Below are 13,187 nucleotides of genomic sequence, written 5' to 3'. Positions count from 1 at the left end.
ATTGACCCACAATCTATCTCTGCATGTGGCCACTATCTCTTGAAAGACTTTGTGTGATCCTTGACTGACTCCAAGTCTACTAAAAATGACTTGGGGACTCAAGTCGATATCAACCTAACTATACGTTCATAACAGATTTTAAGACATGCTGTGTTATATATGTGCCCCATTCCCCCTCCTGAATTATACAACTTACATTCTACCTTAACTACACAAAAATGGAAACCACTTTTCATTTCAGTTTTATATTATTATTCCTGTTTGTTCAAACGTATGGCGCAAGCAACAGCAACACCATGATCACCGCTTCCTCAAACGTTACATGTATCCAAAGAGAGCGGCAATCACTGATTGTAATCAGACAAGGCCTCTTGGACAAATCAAATCAGCTGTCCACATGGACAGGACTAGAATGTTGTGAATGGCGGGGAGTTGGGTGTGACAGGAGAACTGGTCATGTTGTCAAACTTGATCTTCGATCTACATTGTCTTTCTGGCATGGAAGTAAGGTAAGTCCTTTCTTACTCAACTTGACGCATTTGCGTTACTTGGACCTGAGCATGAACTATTTCATTGGACCAAATATTCCTGGATTCTTAGGGTCATTCAAGTATTTGGAATACCTTAACCTATCAGACTCAGGATTTAGTGGTGCGGTCCCTCCTCATCTAGGAAATCTCTCAAGGTTACAAAATCTTGATCTTAGTAATAATAACCATTTGATGTTGAATAATGATATGCTGTGGGTGTCTTTATTGTCGTCGTTAAAGCACTTGGATTTGTCAAGGATAACAATCGGTAACCATATTGATTGGTTGCATCCAGTTAACATGTTACCTTCTTTGCTTACACTCAACTTGCGCATGTGTGATATCAATATCGCCTCTATAAAAGTCATCAATTTCACTTCTCTTAATTCACTTGATCTCTCTCTCAATTACCTTAACTCCACCATCCCCGTTTGGTTATCAAACCTTACTGGACTCGTGCATCTAAACCTTGGAGGTAACAGCTTCCATGGGGGGATACCTGATTCAATTGGAAACTTGAGCTCTCTTTCTCACATGGACCTTTCATGGAATCAATTGTCTGGTCGGATACCTCCCTCACTTGGTGGCCTATCATCTCTAACATACCTCTCTCTTTTGCTTAATCAATTGAGTGGGAGCATACCTGAAAGCATTGGACTACTCACCAGCCTACAAACTCTCGATCTTGGTTTTAATCAATTGAGTGGGAACATTCCCACTAGTCTTGGTCAGCTTTCAAACCTCCAATCCCTTGGTCTTTCGTATAACCAGTTAAGTGGGAGCATACCGGAAAGCATTGGACTACTCACCAGCCTACAAGAACTCTATCTTAACAATAACAAATTGAGTGGGAGCATTCCCACTAGTCTTGGTCAGCTTTCAAACCTCTATTCCCTTGGTCTTCATAATAATCGATTGAGTGGGGTTGTTTCTGAAATTCACTTCGCCAAACTCTACAATCTAACCCAATTGTTCTTGTCTGAAATTCACTTTAATGTCAGCCGTCATTGGATTCCTCCCTTCCAATTGGAGTATTTGCTTTTAAGATCCTGCTGCAACATGGGACCCCAATTCCCAAACTGGCTTCAAACACAAACACATCTTCGATGGTTATCTCTTAGAAATTCGAGTATAAGAGAAAGCATACCAGAGTGGTTTCATAACATCTCCTCTCATCTTCAGTGCTTGGATCTGTCCGACAATCAGATCCGTGGAAATTTACCACGGATAAATACCAACAACACAGGTAGGTATACAATTACTGGATAATTAACTTTTTTTATTTTTGACACTTGACTTGTGATCAGATCTATTTCCCAAAATCTGCCATGAATAACGATCTCATGAATAATCTTTTCATTTATATTTGAGTTTATAAACTAGTAGATAATAACTTTGTTTGTTTGAACAAATTTAATAATTAATTAATACTCGTACTTTTAATTTTATTATTAAAAGAACCGATTAGATTTCACTCTTTGCGTATATCTAATACATTAGATATTTACTTTTTCCATAAATTTTTTTATCTTTTGTATTATGAATGAATTGATAAAAGACCAAAATCCTTTCCCAAACCAATAAAAACATAATTAAATATTTTGTAAAATTGGTAATAATTGATATATTATTACTATTTTCTATAAAAATCGCATTGGAAGTTTAATAAAGACTATAAAATACTTCAAGTAGTAGTATTTTAATACATTAGAAAAAGTAACTCAATTTTAAGTCATCAAAAATAATGATAAGAATAATAATAATATGTAAAGAGATGAAATTCGACAATACATTACCAATGAATCATCAATTCATTGACAATAATAAATAAATAAATACTAATATTTTTTAATATAAATCTCTTAGAATTTTGATACATATTTTTTAAAAGTTTTTATACATAAAATCTTTAGAAAATAATAATAAAATTTGTAAAATAACAATATATAGTTTTTAAAAAATAAAACATTTTTCATAAAATGATAATGGTTTATTATATAATACTAGTATTAATAAATTTATTATAAAAAAACGAATTCCTTGATAGATAATAAGAATAAATTACATGGATGGTGTATAACGTGTTTCATATTTCACGAGTAGGCCTACTTTAAGAAAACTAACGACCGTCAATGTAAGGTATGGTCTGAATGTGAATTTATATAAAAATAGGTACCATTGGTGTATCTTACAGATATGCAGTAATTTCGATAAAACCACAAGTATCATTTCAGTAATTTAAATTAAAGTTTTTGTCGGCCCATATTTTTTATAATAGTAAAAGTCAAAATTGAAAACAAAAATCAATTTGAAAAAATCAATAACTCTGATTGGGCGATAATTCATTTAAACAATGGTCTATTAGCATATAAGAAGATTCCACTTATAGCTAGGAGTGAGCAAAAACCGAACAAGAAAACCAAAAACAAAAAAAAAATGAGAAAACCGAACCACGAAAACCGAACGAAACCGGTCGGTTTGGTTTTTGTTTTCTAAAATGGAACGGATCGGTTCGAGTTTTGGTTTCATATGCAAAAACCCGATCAAAAACTGAACCAAACCGAACCAAATACATTTTAATTTATTTTATAAATATATCATATTACATTTATATTTATTACCTATAGTTAGTAAATATGTTAATATATTTTAATTTTTTTTTGCCTTTTTAGTATACAAATTAACAAATTCTATGTTTTTGATGAAAACGTAATACAACGTCAATTCATTTTATAAAAATATTATATCAATTTTAACACAAAAAAAGTATAATTAGTTAATTAAAACCATTGCTCGTATATTATAGTTTTGATATAATATTTTTTCCTTAAGAATTGAAAGTTAAATTTATAGCATAATAAACAAAAAGCGTATAAAAACGAAACAGATCCAAACCGAACCGAAAAGCTGACAAACCGAACCGAACCAAAACCAAATCCAACGGTTTTGGTTTCCTAAAAAGCGAATAGATCACTTTGGGTTTAGGTTTTAGGGAAAAAGCCGACTCAAATCGACCCATGTTCACCCTTACTTATAACTACATATTGTAATAAGCCCCCCCCCCTTCCCCCGGTTAATCACACATATTAAAAAGATATATTTTTCTCTGTCTTTCCTTCCACACACTTTCATTCTAACACACACTAATGTTAATCCTTCTTGATTACACAAATCAAGTTCAAATTACTTCATTGCAGTGTGAAAAAAAGTTTTGTTTATGTTTAAAAAAGACTAATGTGTTTCTATGCCAATATTTGTCTACTAATATATAAATTTTAACTGTAGTTCAATTTAACTATAGTTCAACCTAAGACAATTTCTCTTTTCTTATATATTTAAATAGACTAATGATTACCTAATCAGGTCTCCTAGTTTTCAATATTGGAAACAACTGTTTTAATGGAAGCATTCAAGCTCACTTATGCGAGAAACTTAGATTAGTGATATTGGATTTATCCAATAATAACTTTTCTGGAGTTCTTCCGATGTGCTTAGGAAACTTGATTCAACTACAGACGATCGATCTTACAAATAACACTATAACGGGAGATATTCCAAGCTCATTAGGTTCTTTATCACAGCTTCGGTCTTTGCATTTGCACAACAACAAATTTCAGGGCACTATCACGGTGGCTTTACATAACATGATAGGCTTGGAAACCCTTGATCTAGGGAACAATTTGCTAACATGTAATATCCCTTCTTGGATTGGAAAAAAACTATCAAAGCTTAGAATCTTGAATCTCCAATCAAATAAGTTAATGGGTAAGATTTCAACCGAACTTTGTCAAATCAAGCATCTTCAATATTTAAACCTGGCAAATAATAGCATAACAGGAAGTATCCCTCATTGCTTTGGTAATATAACGGGTATGATGACGATGACGATTGACTTCGACACCACAGATAATCCCTTTATATATGAAGAAAATGTCGAGGCATACATAAAGGGCCTTCAATTGAAGTATACCAAGACAATTAGGTTTCTTGTATCCTTAGATCTCTCGAACAACAAAATTGATGGAGAAATTCCTGATGTATTGATGAATCTTATATCACTGAAATCTTTAAATCTTTCAAGAAACCTGTTAAGTGGACACATTCCAAAAAGTATTGGAAATATGAAGTCAATGGAATCTTTAGATTTGTCGAGCAACAAGTTGTCAGGTCAAATTCCTCCAAGTATGGGCAACTTGATATTTCTAAGCTACTTGAACCTATCATTTAATAAACTATTTGGTCCAATACCAGTTGGAAATCAGTTTAATACTTTTAATGATCCTACAATGTATGAAGGGAACAACGGACTATGTGGAAAACCACTGCCAAGAAATTGCAAAGAAAGCAATTTATTATACACTCATGTTGGTGATGGTGAAAGTAAAGATAGTTTACATGGTTTGTCATGGTTTTATACCGGTATGGTCTCGGGTTTCGTTATTGGATTTATGGGACTTATTGGTAGCTTGCACTTTATTAGGATTTGGAGGATAACTTACTTTGAAATGATAGAGAATGTTTGCAGTTGGCTAACTATTTCAATTCTAGTGACTCTCGCTCGAATTAAAAGGAAGTCTTTCTAATGAGGTATAATACTTTTGGATTCACAAAAAACATTTTTTTTTCTAATTTAATGTTTTATGTTGTGGTTTGTTTATCAAATGAATGGGGGTATTATTTTTGGGTTCAAAAATTAATCTTCGACAAGGTTATATTGGTACCTTACGTTGATGTGAAGATTCTACAAGATTATGCTTCAAGAATCAAAAGTTTTGTGTTTTATTATAATGAAAAGTAAGTTTTAGCATATATAATTTAGTCTACTATGATTTTTCAGTATTATATGTACTAATGTACTATAATTATGTGTTTGGTAGTAGATAATAGGTTGTGTATTATGACATTTTAAGAAAAGTTCGTTAAAACACTCTTTGTATTCGTATGATTTGTCTTCAGGTATATTATAAAAGGTTCATGTAGTAAACTACATAATTCTATCTAACCTTTGAAGAATTAGTGAGCATGCAAGTTATACCTGGCTAACTAAAACAACTAAAATAACAAAGGCAGTCTTTTTATCCATTACTAATGATGATATAAAATCCAAAATGAATTATTATTAATCAAAAATAAGTTGATGCTAAATCTAATTATATGACACATGTATGTGGGTTGTATTGTCTCGGATGATAAATTTTCAAAAATGTCTTTAAGATGTAGCTAACGACATCCTTTTTTTATAATTTACCTTCATCTATACTTGTTTTAGTGTTTTAATATTACTACACGTACTTGCTCTATATATACCATCATTCCATACTTGGTTGCTAATGTCATTCTTTGATGAACATCAAGTCAGTGTTATGTATGTTTGTCTAAGTATTTTAATTCCAATTTTGTATCTCTAAATTAAGTGTATATTGTAACACCCACCAGTGGCGAAAACATGAGATGCAACTCAAACGAGCTTGCAAATGGATATTACTCAGAAAAACTATATAATGTTCATATAACACAAGAGACTGTCATACATGAATCAAAATACAACATATAAATCTCATGAAAGGGAAAACAAACTAAGGCATTGTGCCCGAGTCTAAAGATCTAGAATGAAATCAAACGATCCTTAGGTCCATCTATAGGCATCAACTCCTAGCTTGCAAGCGATTTCTCTTATACCTGAAAAGATACACAAAAACGTCAACAATAGGTTGGTGAGTTCGTAGGATCACATAACATGTTCAACGTTCAACGGTTAACAACAATGATTTCCTCGATACAAGTACATATATGTATATATATAACGTGGATTCAACAATCCGTAACGTATAATGTCTTCCGTCATATATAAATAATAACGTCAAATTATGGGTTCAACAACCCGTATCCTGAGTATGATCATGTCGAGTGTGGATTCGTCAATCCACCATCACGTCTTACATAATATATATAATATACGTCAATCGTCTTACATATAATATTGTCATAATGTGGCCATAATCATACCAGGTGTGGATTCTTCAATCCACTGTCACGTTTTACTATAAATATAATATAAGTCTTTTGTCTCATAACATATAAATAATAAAGATTAAACAATCCATAACGTCAGGTCTTACACACGTATAATACAACACGATATCAATATAACAATACGACGTCTAATCAACAATGATGTATCCACATAACAACACGTTCACGTTTAGCAAAGAGTAACGCTTTCCAATTAACTAAATCACCAAATGGATCTAGGTTTCCAATATGCCATTTAGGTATTGGTAGGGTTTGTATACAGGTGATACCATCGGCTTTCCCTCCACCCGACCAACACCCATTAAGCATATCGAAAACCTACCAATTTCTAACCATATAAATACATCAAATATCATATACCATATCAAAATATCATTCTTGTATAGGATAAAACAATCTTATATGTTCAACTACGTCAACAAAGATACCAATCACGATACATGTCTACCTATGACTTGTACTAGCACAAAAATGTATGCACGTAAAATAAACATAAGCTTAATCCACAGCATTACATGTAAACACATAGCGAGTATCTTTCCACCCCTTAAGCATACAACATATAGTAGGGGCTACAAAACTCACCCGACGCGCACAATACAATCCCAAGATGAAAGGAAAGAGAACTGATGTCCACGAGAGCCGAAGAACTGATGTCCACGAGAGCCGAAACCTATCATACACGTATCACATTAATCCTAAAGCATCTCAAAAGTCAAGGTCTCCTAAATATTGACCTAATACTACTATAAATGCTTTATTATATCCTTTTTATAAGTCTTTGATCCAACCAAGGTAGACTCGTTACGTTTTGTTTCACAATGACTAGTCGGGACTTGACCACTGTTGCTTCATCGAAACTTTTGATTTGTTCTAATTATGTTTTGGAGTCAGAGGCTTATACCATTGTAAACTAGACTCATTTACGCTTCCATCGATATCTTGAACGTCAAAAACGGAGTTACGGTTCAAAAGTTACGATAGCTTCAAAAATTCAGGTTGTTGGCTGAACTCGGAAATATGCGGCGCATGCAAGAAATATGTGGCGCATATTTCAGCATTTTTGAGGTCAGAAAATTTTCAACTCAAAATATGTGGAGCATAAAACTTTTGTGCGGTGCATAACGTATGTTTTCGAGCAAAAACCTCATTTTCGACACAAATTGACCCATCAAACATAAAGATCAAAGCTTTAAACTCTAACACAGCTTAATACAAGTATAAACAAATGTGAAAATCAAATCATTTCACAAACCCACTTCTGATTCCTCAAGCTTTAACTCAAAACCCGTTTTTAAGCTAAACACACACATTTTACACTCAAATCGACCTCCCATCGTTTAGATCTACAACAAGGAAGTATTCTACTAGTTAAGAGGAACATTTTGAGCTATAGAACACTTACCAATTCGACCCGAAGCTAAAAATCCGGTTTTGGAGCACTCGGAGAAGATGAACACTTACATAAACCAAAAATCTAAAAGTTTTGCAAGAAATTATTATTATACAACAATTTTCTAACACTTTTGTTATTATCACCAACCTAAATCCGAATTTATGAAGAGAAGAAAAAGAAGATGATGAAGAAAATAATGGAAGGGTGTTTGGTCTTGCTTTTAGAGAGAAAAAGAAGAGAGGGAAAGTGTGAGAGAGAAAGTCAAGTGCAAGAATGAGAAGGAAAAGGAGGAGGAGTTGGGTTTTGTTCCCCACTAGCACTCGCACAACTAGTTCCGGTATCCCCCGGGCAATGATTCGTTTAGTTAAAACTTTTAACCCGAGACTCATTCAAATACTTCGTTGACATGTTATTATCTATTTCAAAATTACGTTTCTAATGACTATTTATAGGCCTACCTTTTCACTACAAAAGTTTACTTTATCAAAGTTGACGTTTTAAAACTACTAGTCCCGTTATGTTGACCGATGAAAACCCGGATGTTACATATATGAAAGAAGAAAATTGCCCAACAAAATAGTCACATATTTGTCTTTCAGAAAAAGTCAACCAATCACGTGACTATTTCATATCCATTAAAAGAATGGATATATTGTATAACTACTCTACATGATTTTTCATTAATCTAAAATGGCCAAAAACAAAAGGATAATTAGAAGTATTAGAAGTCAAATGTATTTAACCATTAACCAATGGAATGTTGACAATGCACTTTTAGAATAATATTCAATACCTTGAAGACTTTTGCAAGTGCGTCTACAAAAGTCAATAGATGGTGAAGACCAAAGCTTTTGTTCATTGATGTAACTTGTAAGTGTGTAATTCCTTGAGTCATCGCAATACATGAAGTCATAGGCAACGGTTAGAAGTTGTTTCTTCACTCATATTCGCCGTTAGTATATTAAACGAGTAATAGTTAGAATGTTTAGTGTATTCTAGATTCCCAAAACTAGTTAGTCTAGTTTTAAATTATAACTCTGACATCATTAACAAAGTTAAAATTAGATTTCTTTATATTTTGTGCTTCTGTATATTTACTTTATTGCTTAAATTAAACAAAACATGTGCAAGTTACTAGACCAACAATGCATGTGTTTGGAAAACCATTTTCAAATTAAACCTTTTAGAAAAATATTAGGATTTTGAATATTTCTAAATTTTGAATTTACCCCTTTCGAAATTTTATTTAAAAGTTTGTTTTCTTTCTCAAAATTTTTTATGACTTGAAGTGGTGTAATTAGATTTTGAAGTTTGACACATGAACATCTTTGAGATCAACTACTTTGGTTTTTAGCGGTATTAACTTCGCGTTTGTGGATTTGTGTATATAAAACTAGTGTGCGAGTAGAGTTTAGTGATGCAACTGCTTCTGATTACCCATGGGAAGAAAACCAATATCAAGTAGTTAAGATTAGTCGTGCGTAACTGCTATTAGGATACCCAATAATATGTCAAGCATTGTTGGAGTCAAGTAACTCTTATATTTCACAAAGAAGATTTGAAGATGACAACAGTTCAAGAATACTTAAAGACCTTGGTCTAGAGACGAGTCAGCTTAGATGGGTCCAAGCTAAGTTAGCCTAAATATCTTCATAAGAAGATGGTATCTTTCAAGCTGCATCAAGAGAAAAGAACAAGCACTTGGTCTAAATTAAAGATGAAGAACAAGGATAGAAGACCAAGCTGATGGGTCAGCTTGGGTCTTACAATCAGCTTAGAAGGTACATTGTTAGCCTGGAGTATTGCAAGTGCTCCAGAGTTGTTATAACTTTGTATATATCATCAATCAGCTGGATAAGCATCCGAAAGGACATTCTAGAAGTGCCAGTTGTTGATTGTAAATATTCTATGAGGTGTCCATCGTATTGTTGCTGCACGATCAACCTTGGTAAGCAAGAAGGGAACAAAAAAAATGATGTCACTATCACCAAGTACTGATCATGCAAAGGCCATTAGATCAAGACGCGTGAAAAGAAATGGGCGACATCCAAGGCAGTGTTGATGCCTATATAAACCAACCTTTGTGTCTCAAGAATGTGTGCATCCGTTCGTTAACTCTCACAACGATTAAAGATTATCAGCTTGGATCCGTGTTTTACTCAGCTTGAGCTAGTAAGGTTTATTAACAAAGTTGTAACTTGCTATTCAGCCAAGTAGTTAGATTTGTAGGCTAATCTGTTATACAACTACTTGTAATTCCTTTTATTCATCAATAAAAGAATTAAGTTGAGAATCAGCTTGCACTTTGTTCTTTGTAACACCCCAACAAGGCGGAATAATGGGATATCACAAGAAAAGCACAGCATGACATGGAAATTAAGTAGAGACAAATCTAGATGCATTAAAAGGATTGGTAATCCATACAATTTAATCAAATACAAGTCCATGACCATTCAAAAATTCATAAGGAGCACGACCATCAAACGTTTACAAAAGAGAGTACAAAAGATGGCATATGATCCTAAGCATAACCCATAAGCGGGGATAATGAATCACAGATCCACAGTAAGTCCAAGTCTAATCCTAGCATGCAAACCATCAATCATCAACCGACACGTCTTCCAATTACCTGATCACTTGAAAAGTGTACTAAAACGTGTCAACATAAAGTTGGTGAGTTCGCAGGTTTAGATAAAGAGATCAAATGTGTCGGGATAGCAACCGTTAACGTTACACGAGGATTAGTATACCTAATCATGTCCACACAAATCAACACAAGTCAACGTTTAACAATATTGATAATCGGCACGACTTACATGATGAACAATGCATAAAATACGTTTCCTGACACGACTTACATAATGAATAATGCGTAGTAACCGGCACGACTTACATGATAAACAATGCGTAAAAATACGTTCCTGGCACGACTTACATAATAAATAATGCGTAATAAACCGGCACGACTTACATGATGAACAATGCGTAATCATAACACATGCAATCACGTGAAACAAGCAAAACAAGTAAGTAATCATCATCTCGTTCAATATCATAATCAATCATATCAACTAACAAGCATTTAACAAACGAGTACACTTTCCACCCCAAATAACGTAAACGTAGGGGCTACGAAACTCACCTTTGCTTTAAGCGTTGGTAGAAGGTGACTAAGCGGATAAGCGGGGAGCACAACGGTCACAAACCTATTATATCATATTAAATCATCACATTATGGATTACATTACAATATAAGTCACTGTTGATGCACGTTGATGTGACAACAGCAACTTAGATTTAATATGTTGTTTAGATTGAGACATTATGTTAATTTATGTCGTATCTATATATGTAATTGATAGATTATGGACTTTATGTTTTGGTAATGATCGATTACATGTTTTGGAGTTATATATATATGTGTTATGTATGATGTTTGTTGTGTGATATACAAGTACAAACATAATATGTGTTAGGATTCCTTAAGATGAAACACTTAGGAATATAACTAAGTATTACATCTAACGAAGATAAGGTATATCTTCGTTAGAGGCAAACGAAGATAAACTTCGTTTGGTACAAACGAAGATTAACTTCGTTAGATGGGCTGGCAGCTAAGTTCGTAAGAACAAAGCCCAGCAAGCCCAGTTCGACCTGAAACATATATATACGAACGAATACCCTAAGATAATATACGTTCGACATACAAGTACTCCAGACACCTAAGTTCGTTCTATAGCTTATAGAAACGAAGATAGCACTATACGGCTGATTATTTATTTGATAATTAGCGATATATCAGTTTACTAATCAAACTAGTTATCTCGTGAGGATTCCGCACTCACGACATAATCATAGATGATCTCGAGAGCGATCTATAGCTATCGAGGGACTCACAAGTGGTATCAGAGCCAATCGATTTCTTATCGAAGGTTCGAGATCATTTTGTTTGATTCTTTTCTCTGAAAATCCACCTCCCGACACCCTTACTGTCGCTAACTTCGTTTTCTCAAACGAATTTAGCAAACGAAATTAACCTCATCTTCGTTTCGAGTTCTTCCAACGTTTTTAGCTTTATTTTCGTTAAGTTTCTTCAAACGAATTTCAAGTTATCTTCGTTACTCTCACCTTACGGATTTTTGCTTTATCTTCGTTCTTTCCTTCAAACGAAGATAATTCTATCTTCGTTTCCTCCTGCAAACGAAGTTAATCCTATCTTCGTTTCTCTCATTCAAACGAATTTAAGATCTATCTTCGTTCAGTGCAAAAAAAAAATTCCGAAATGGCTTCCTCGTCAACCAACACTGCTGTTGCTCAATACCTGAATTCTCTTGTCTGTCATGATTATCTCGTTGGACGTACTAATTCTCCACCGAAGTTAGTTTCATTGGCTGACTTCTGGGCGTGGAAAGGTCGATTTAAAGATTATATTCAACGAGAAGATTTGAATATGTGGATTATGATCACTGAAGGATATGAATGGCCAACTCTTACTGTAAACGGTGTTACAACTAATTACAAAGTAGGAGAATTAAAAGGTGAAGAAAAATCCTTGTATGCTGTTGAAGTTAAGGCTCTTTCTACTCTTAGAATGTGCATTCCTCAAGAATTAGTGCACTTGTTTCCTAAACAGGAGTACAAGACTTCAAAGCAACTGTTCGATGCTATTGAAGCTCACTGTGAAGGTGATCCATTATTGAAGCAACTTAGGCTTCGTTTATAGGTTACGAACTTAGAAGATAAGTTTTGTAACTTACGAACTTGCATGTACAGTTTAGTCTTTATGAACTTAAACTTCGTTAGGTGTAAATTTAGATTTAATTCTTACGAACTTAAGATCTATTTTCGTTTAGTTATTGCTTACGAATTTAGCTTCTATCTTCGTTCTATCTACTTAACGAATTTATTGGTTATCTTCGTTCAGACTTGTTTTGCGAAATTCTGGATTAGGGTTTTTCATATTAGGGTTTTTCAACTCGGCAATTCATTTATCGTGATTATTTATAGTTGTTTCGATATTTTGGTTGGTTTTGCAGAAATGGCTTTCGCTCCACGTCAATTTGTGAAAAAGCACAATCTTGCACTGAACCTAGATCCAGATCAGCATAATTGCGAACATTTTCATGAAATGTTCAACTACATTGCTCGCTCGTGATTATCCTTTGCTTTTTGTGATTCGCCGAGACTGATTAAGCTGTATATTGATTCTTTCTGGTCTACTGCTCATG

The 13,187-nt window shown here is 33.7% G+C and overlaps 1 protein-coding gene and 1 long non-coding RNA gene across 2 annotated transcripts; both read left to right on the top strand.

Annotated features, from left to right (window-relative positions):
• Nucleotides 1-218: 218 nt before the first annotated feature.
• On the top strand, nt 219-1,391 carry LOC122586640 (receptor-like protein EIX1; the record flags this gene model as incomplete). The annotated part of the gene is made up of 1 exon (XM_043758625.1): nt 219-1,391. A coding segment is annotated over exon 1 (1,173 nt), but the record flags the coding sequence as incomplete, so codon positions are not given.
• A 44-nt stretch (nt 1,392-1,435) lies between these two features.
• On the top strand, nt 1,436-5,159 carry LOC122597523. Its single transcript, XR_006323439.1, has 2 exons — nt 1,436-1,776; nt 4,827-5,159. It is a non-coding gene; the product is annotated as an uncharacterized LOC122597523 (long non-coding RNA).
• The last annotated feature ends 8,028 nt before the right edge of the window (nt 5,160-13,187 follow it).

The sequence above is a fragment of the Erigeron canadensis genome, chromosome 1, assembly GCF_010389155.1.
Source record: "Erigeron canadensis isolate Cc75 chromosome 1, C_canadensis_v1, whole genome shotgun sequence".
Taxonomy (NCBI): domain Eukaryota; kingdom Viridiplantae; phylum Streptophyta; class Magnoliopsida; order Asterales; family Asteraceae; genus Erigeron; species Erigeron canadensis.
This window is presented reverse-complemented; position numbering and strand designations above follow the sequence as displayed.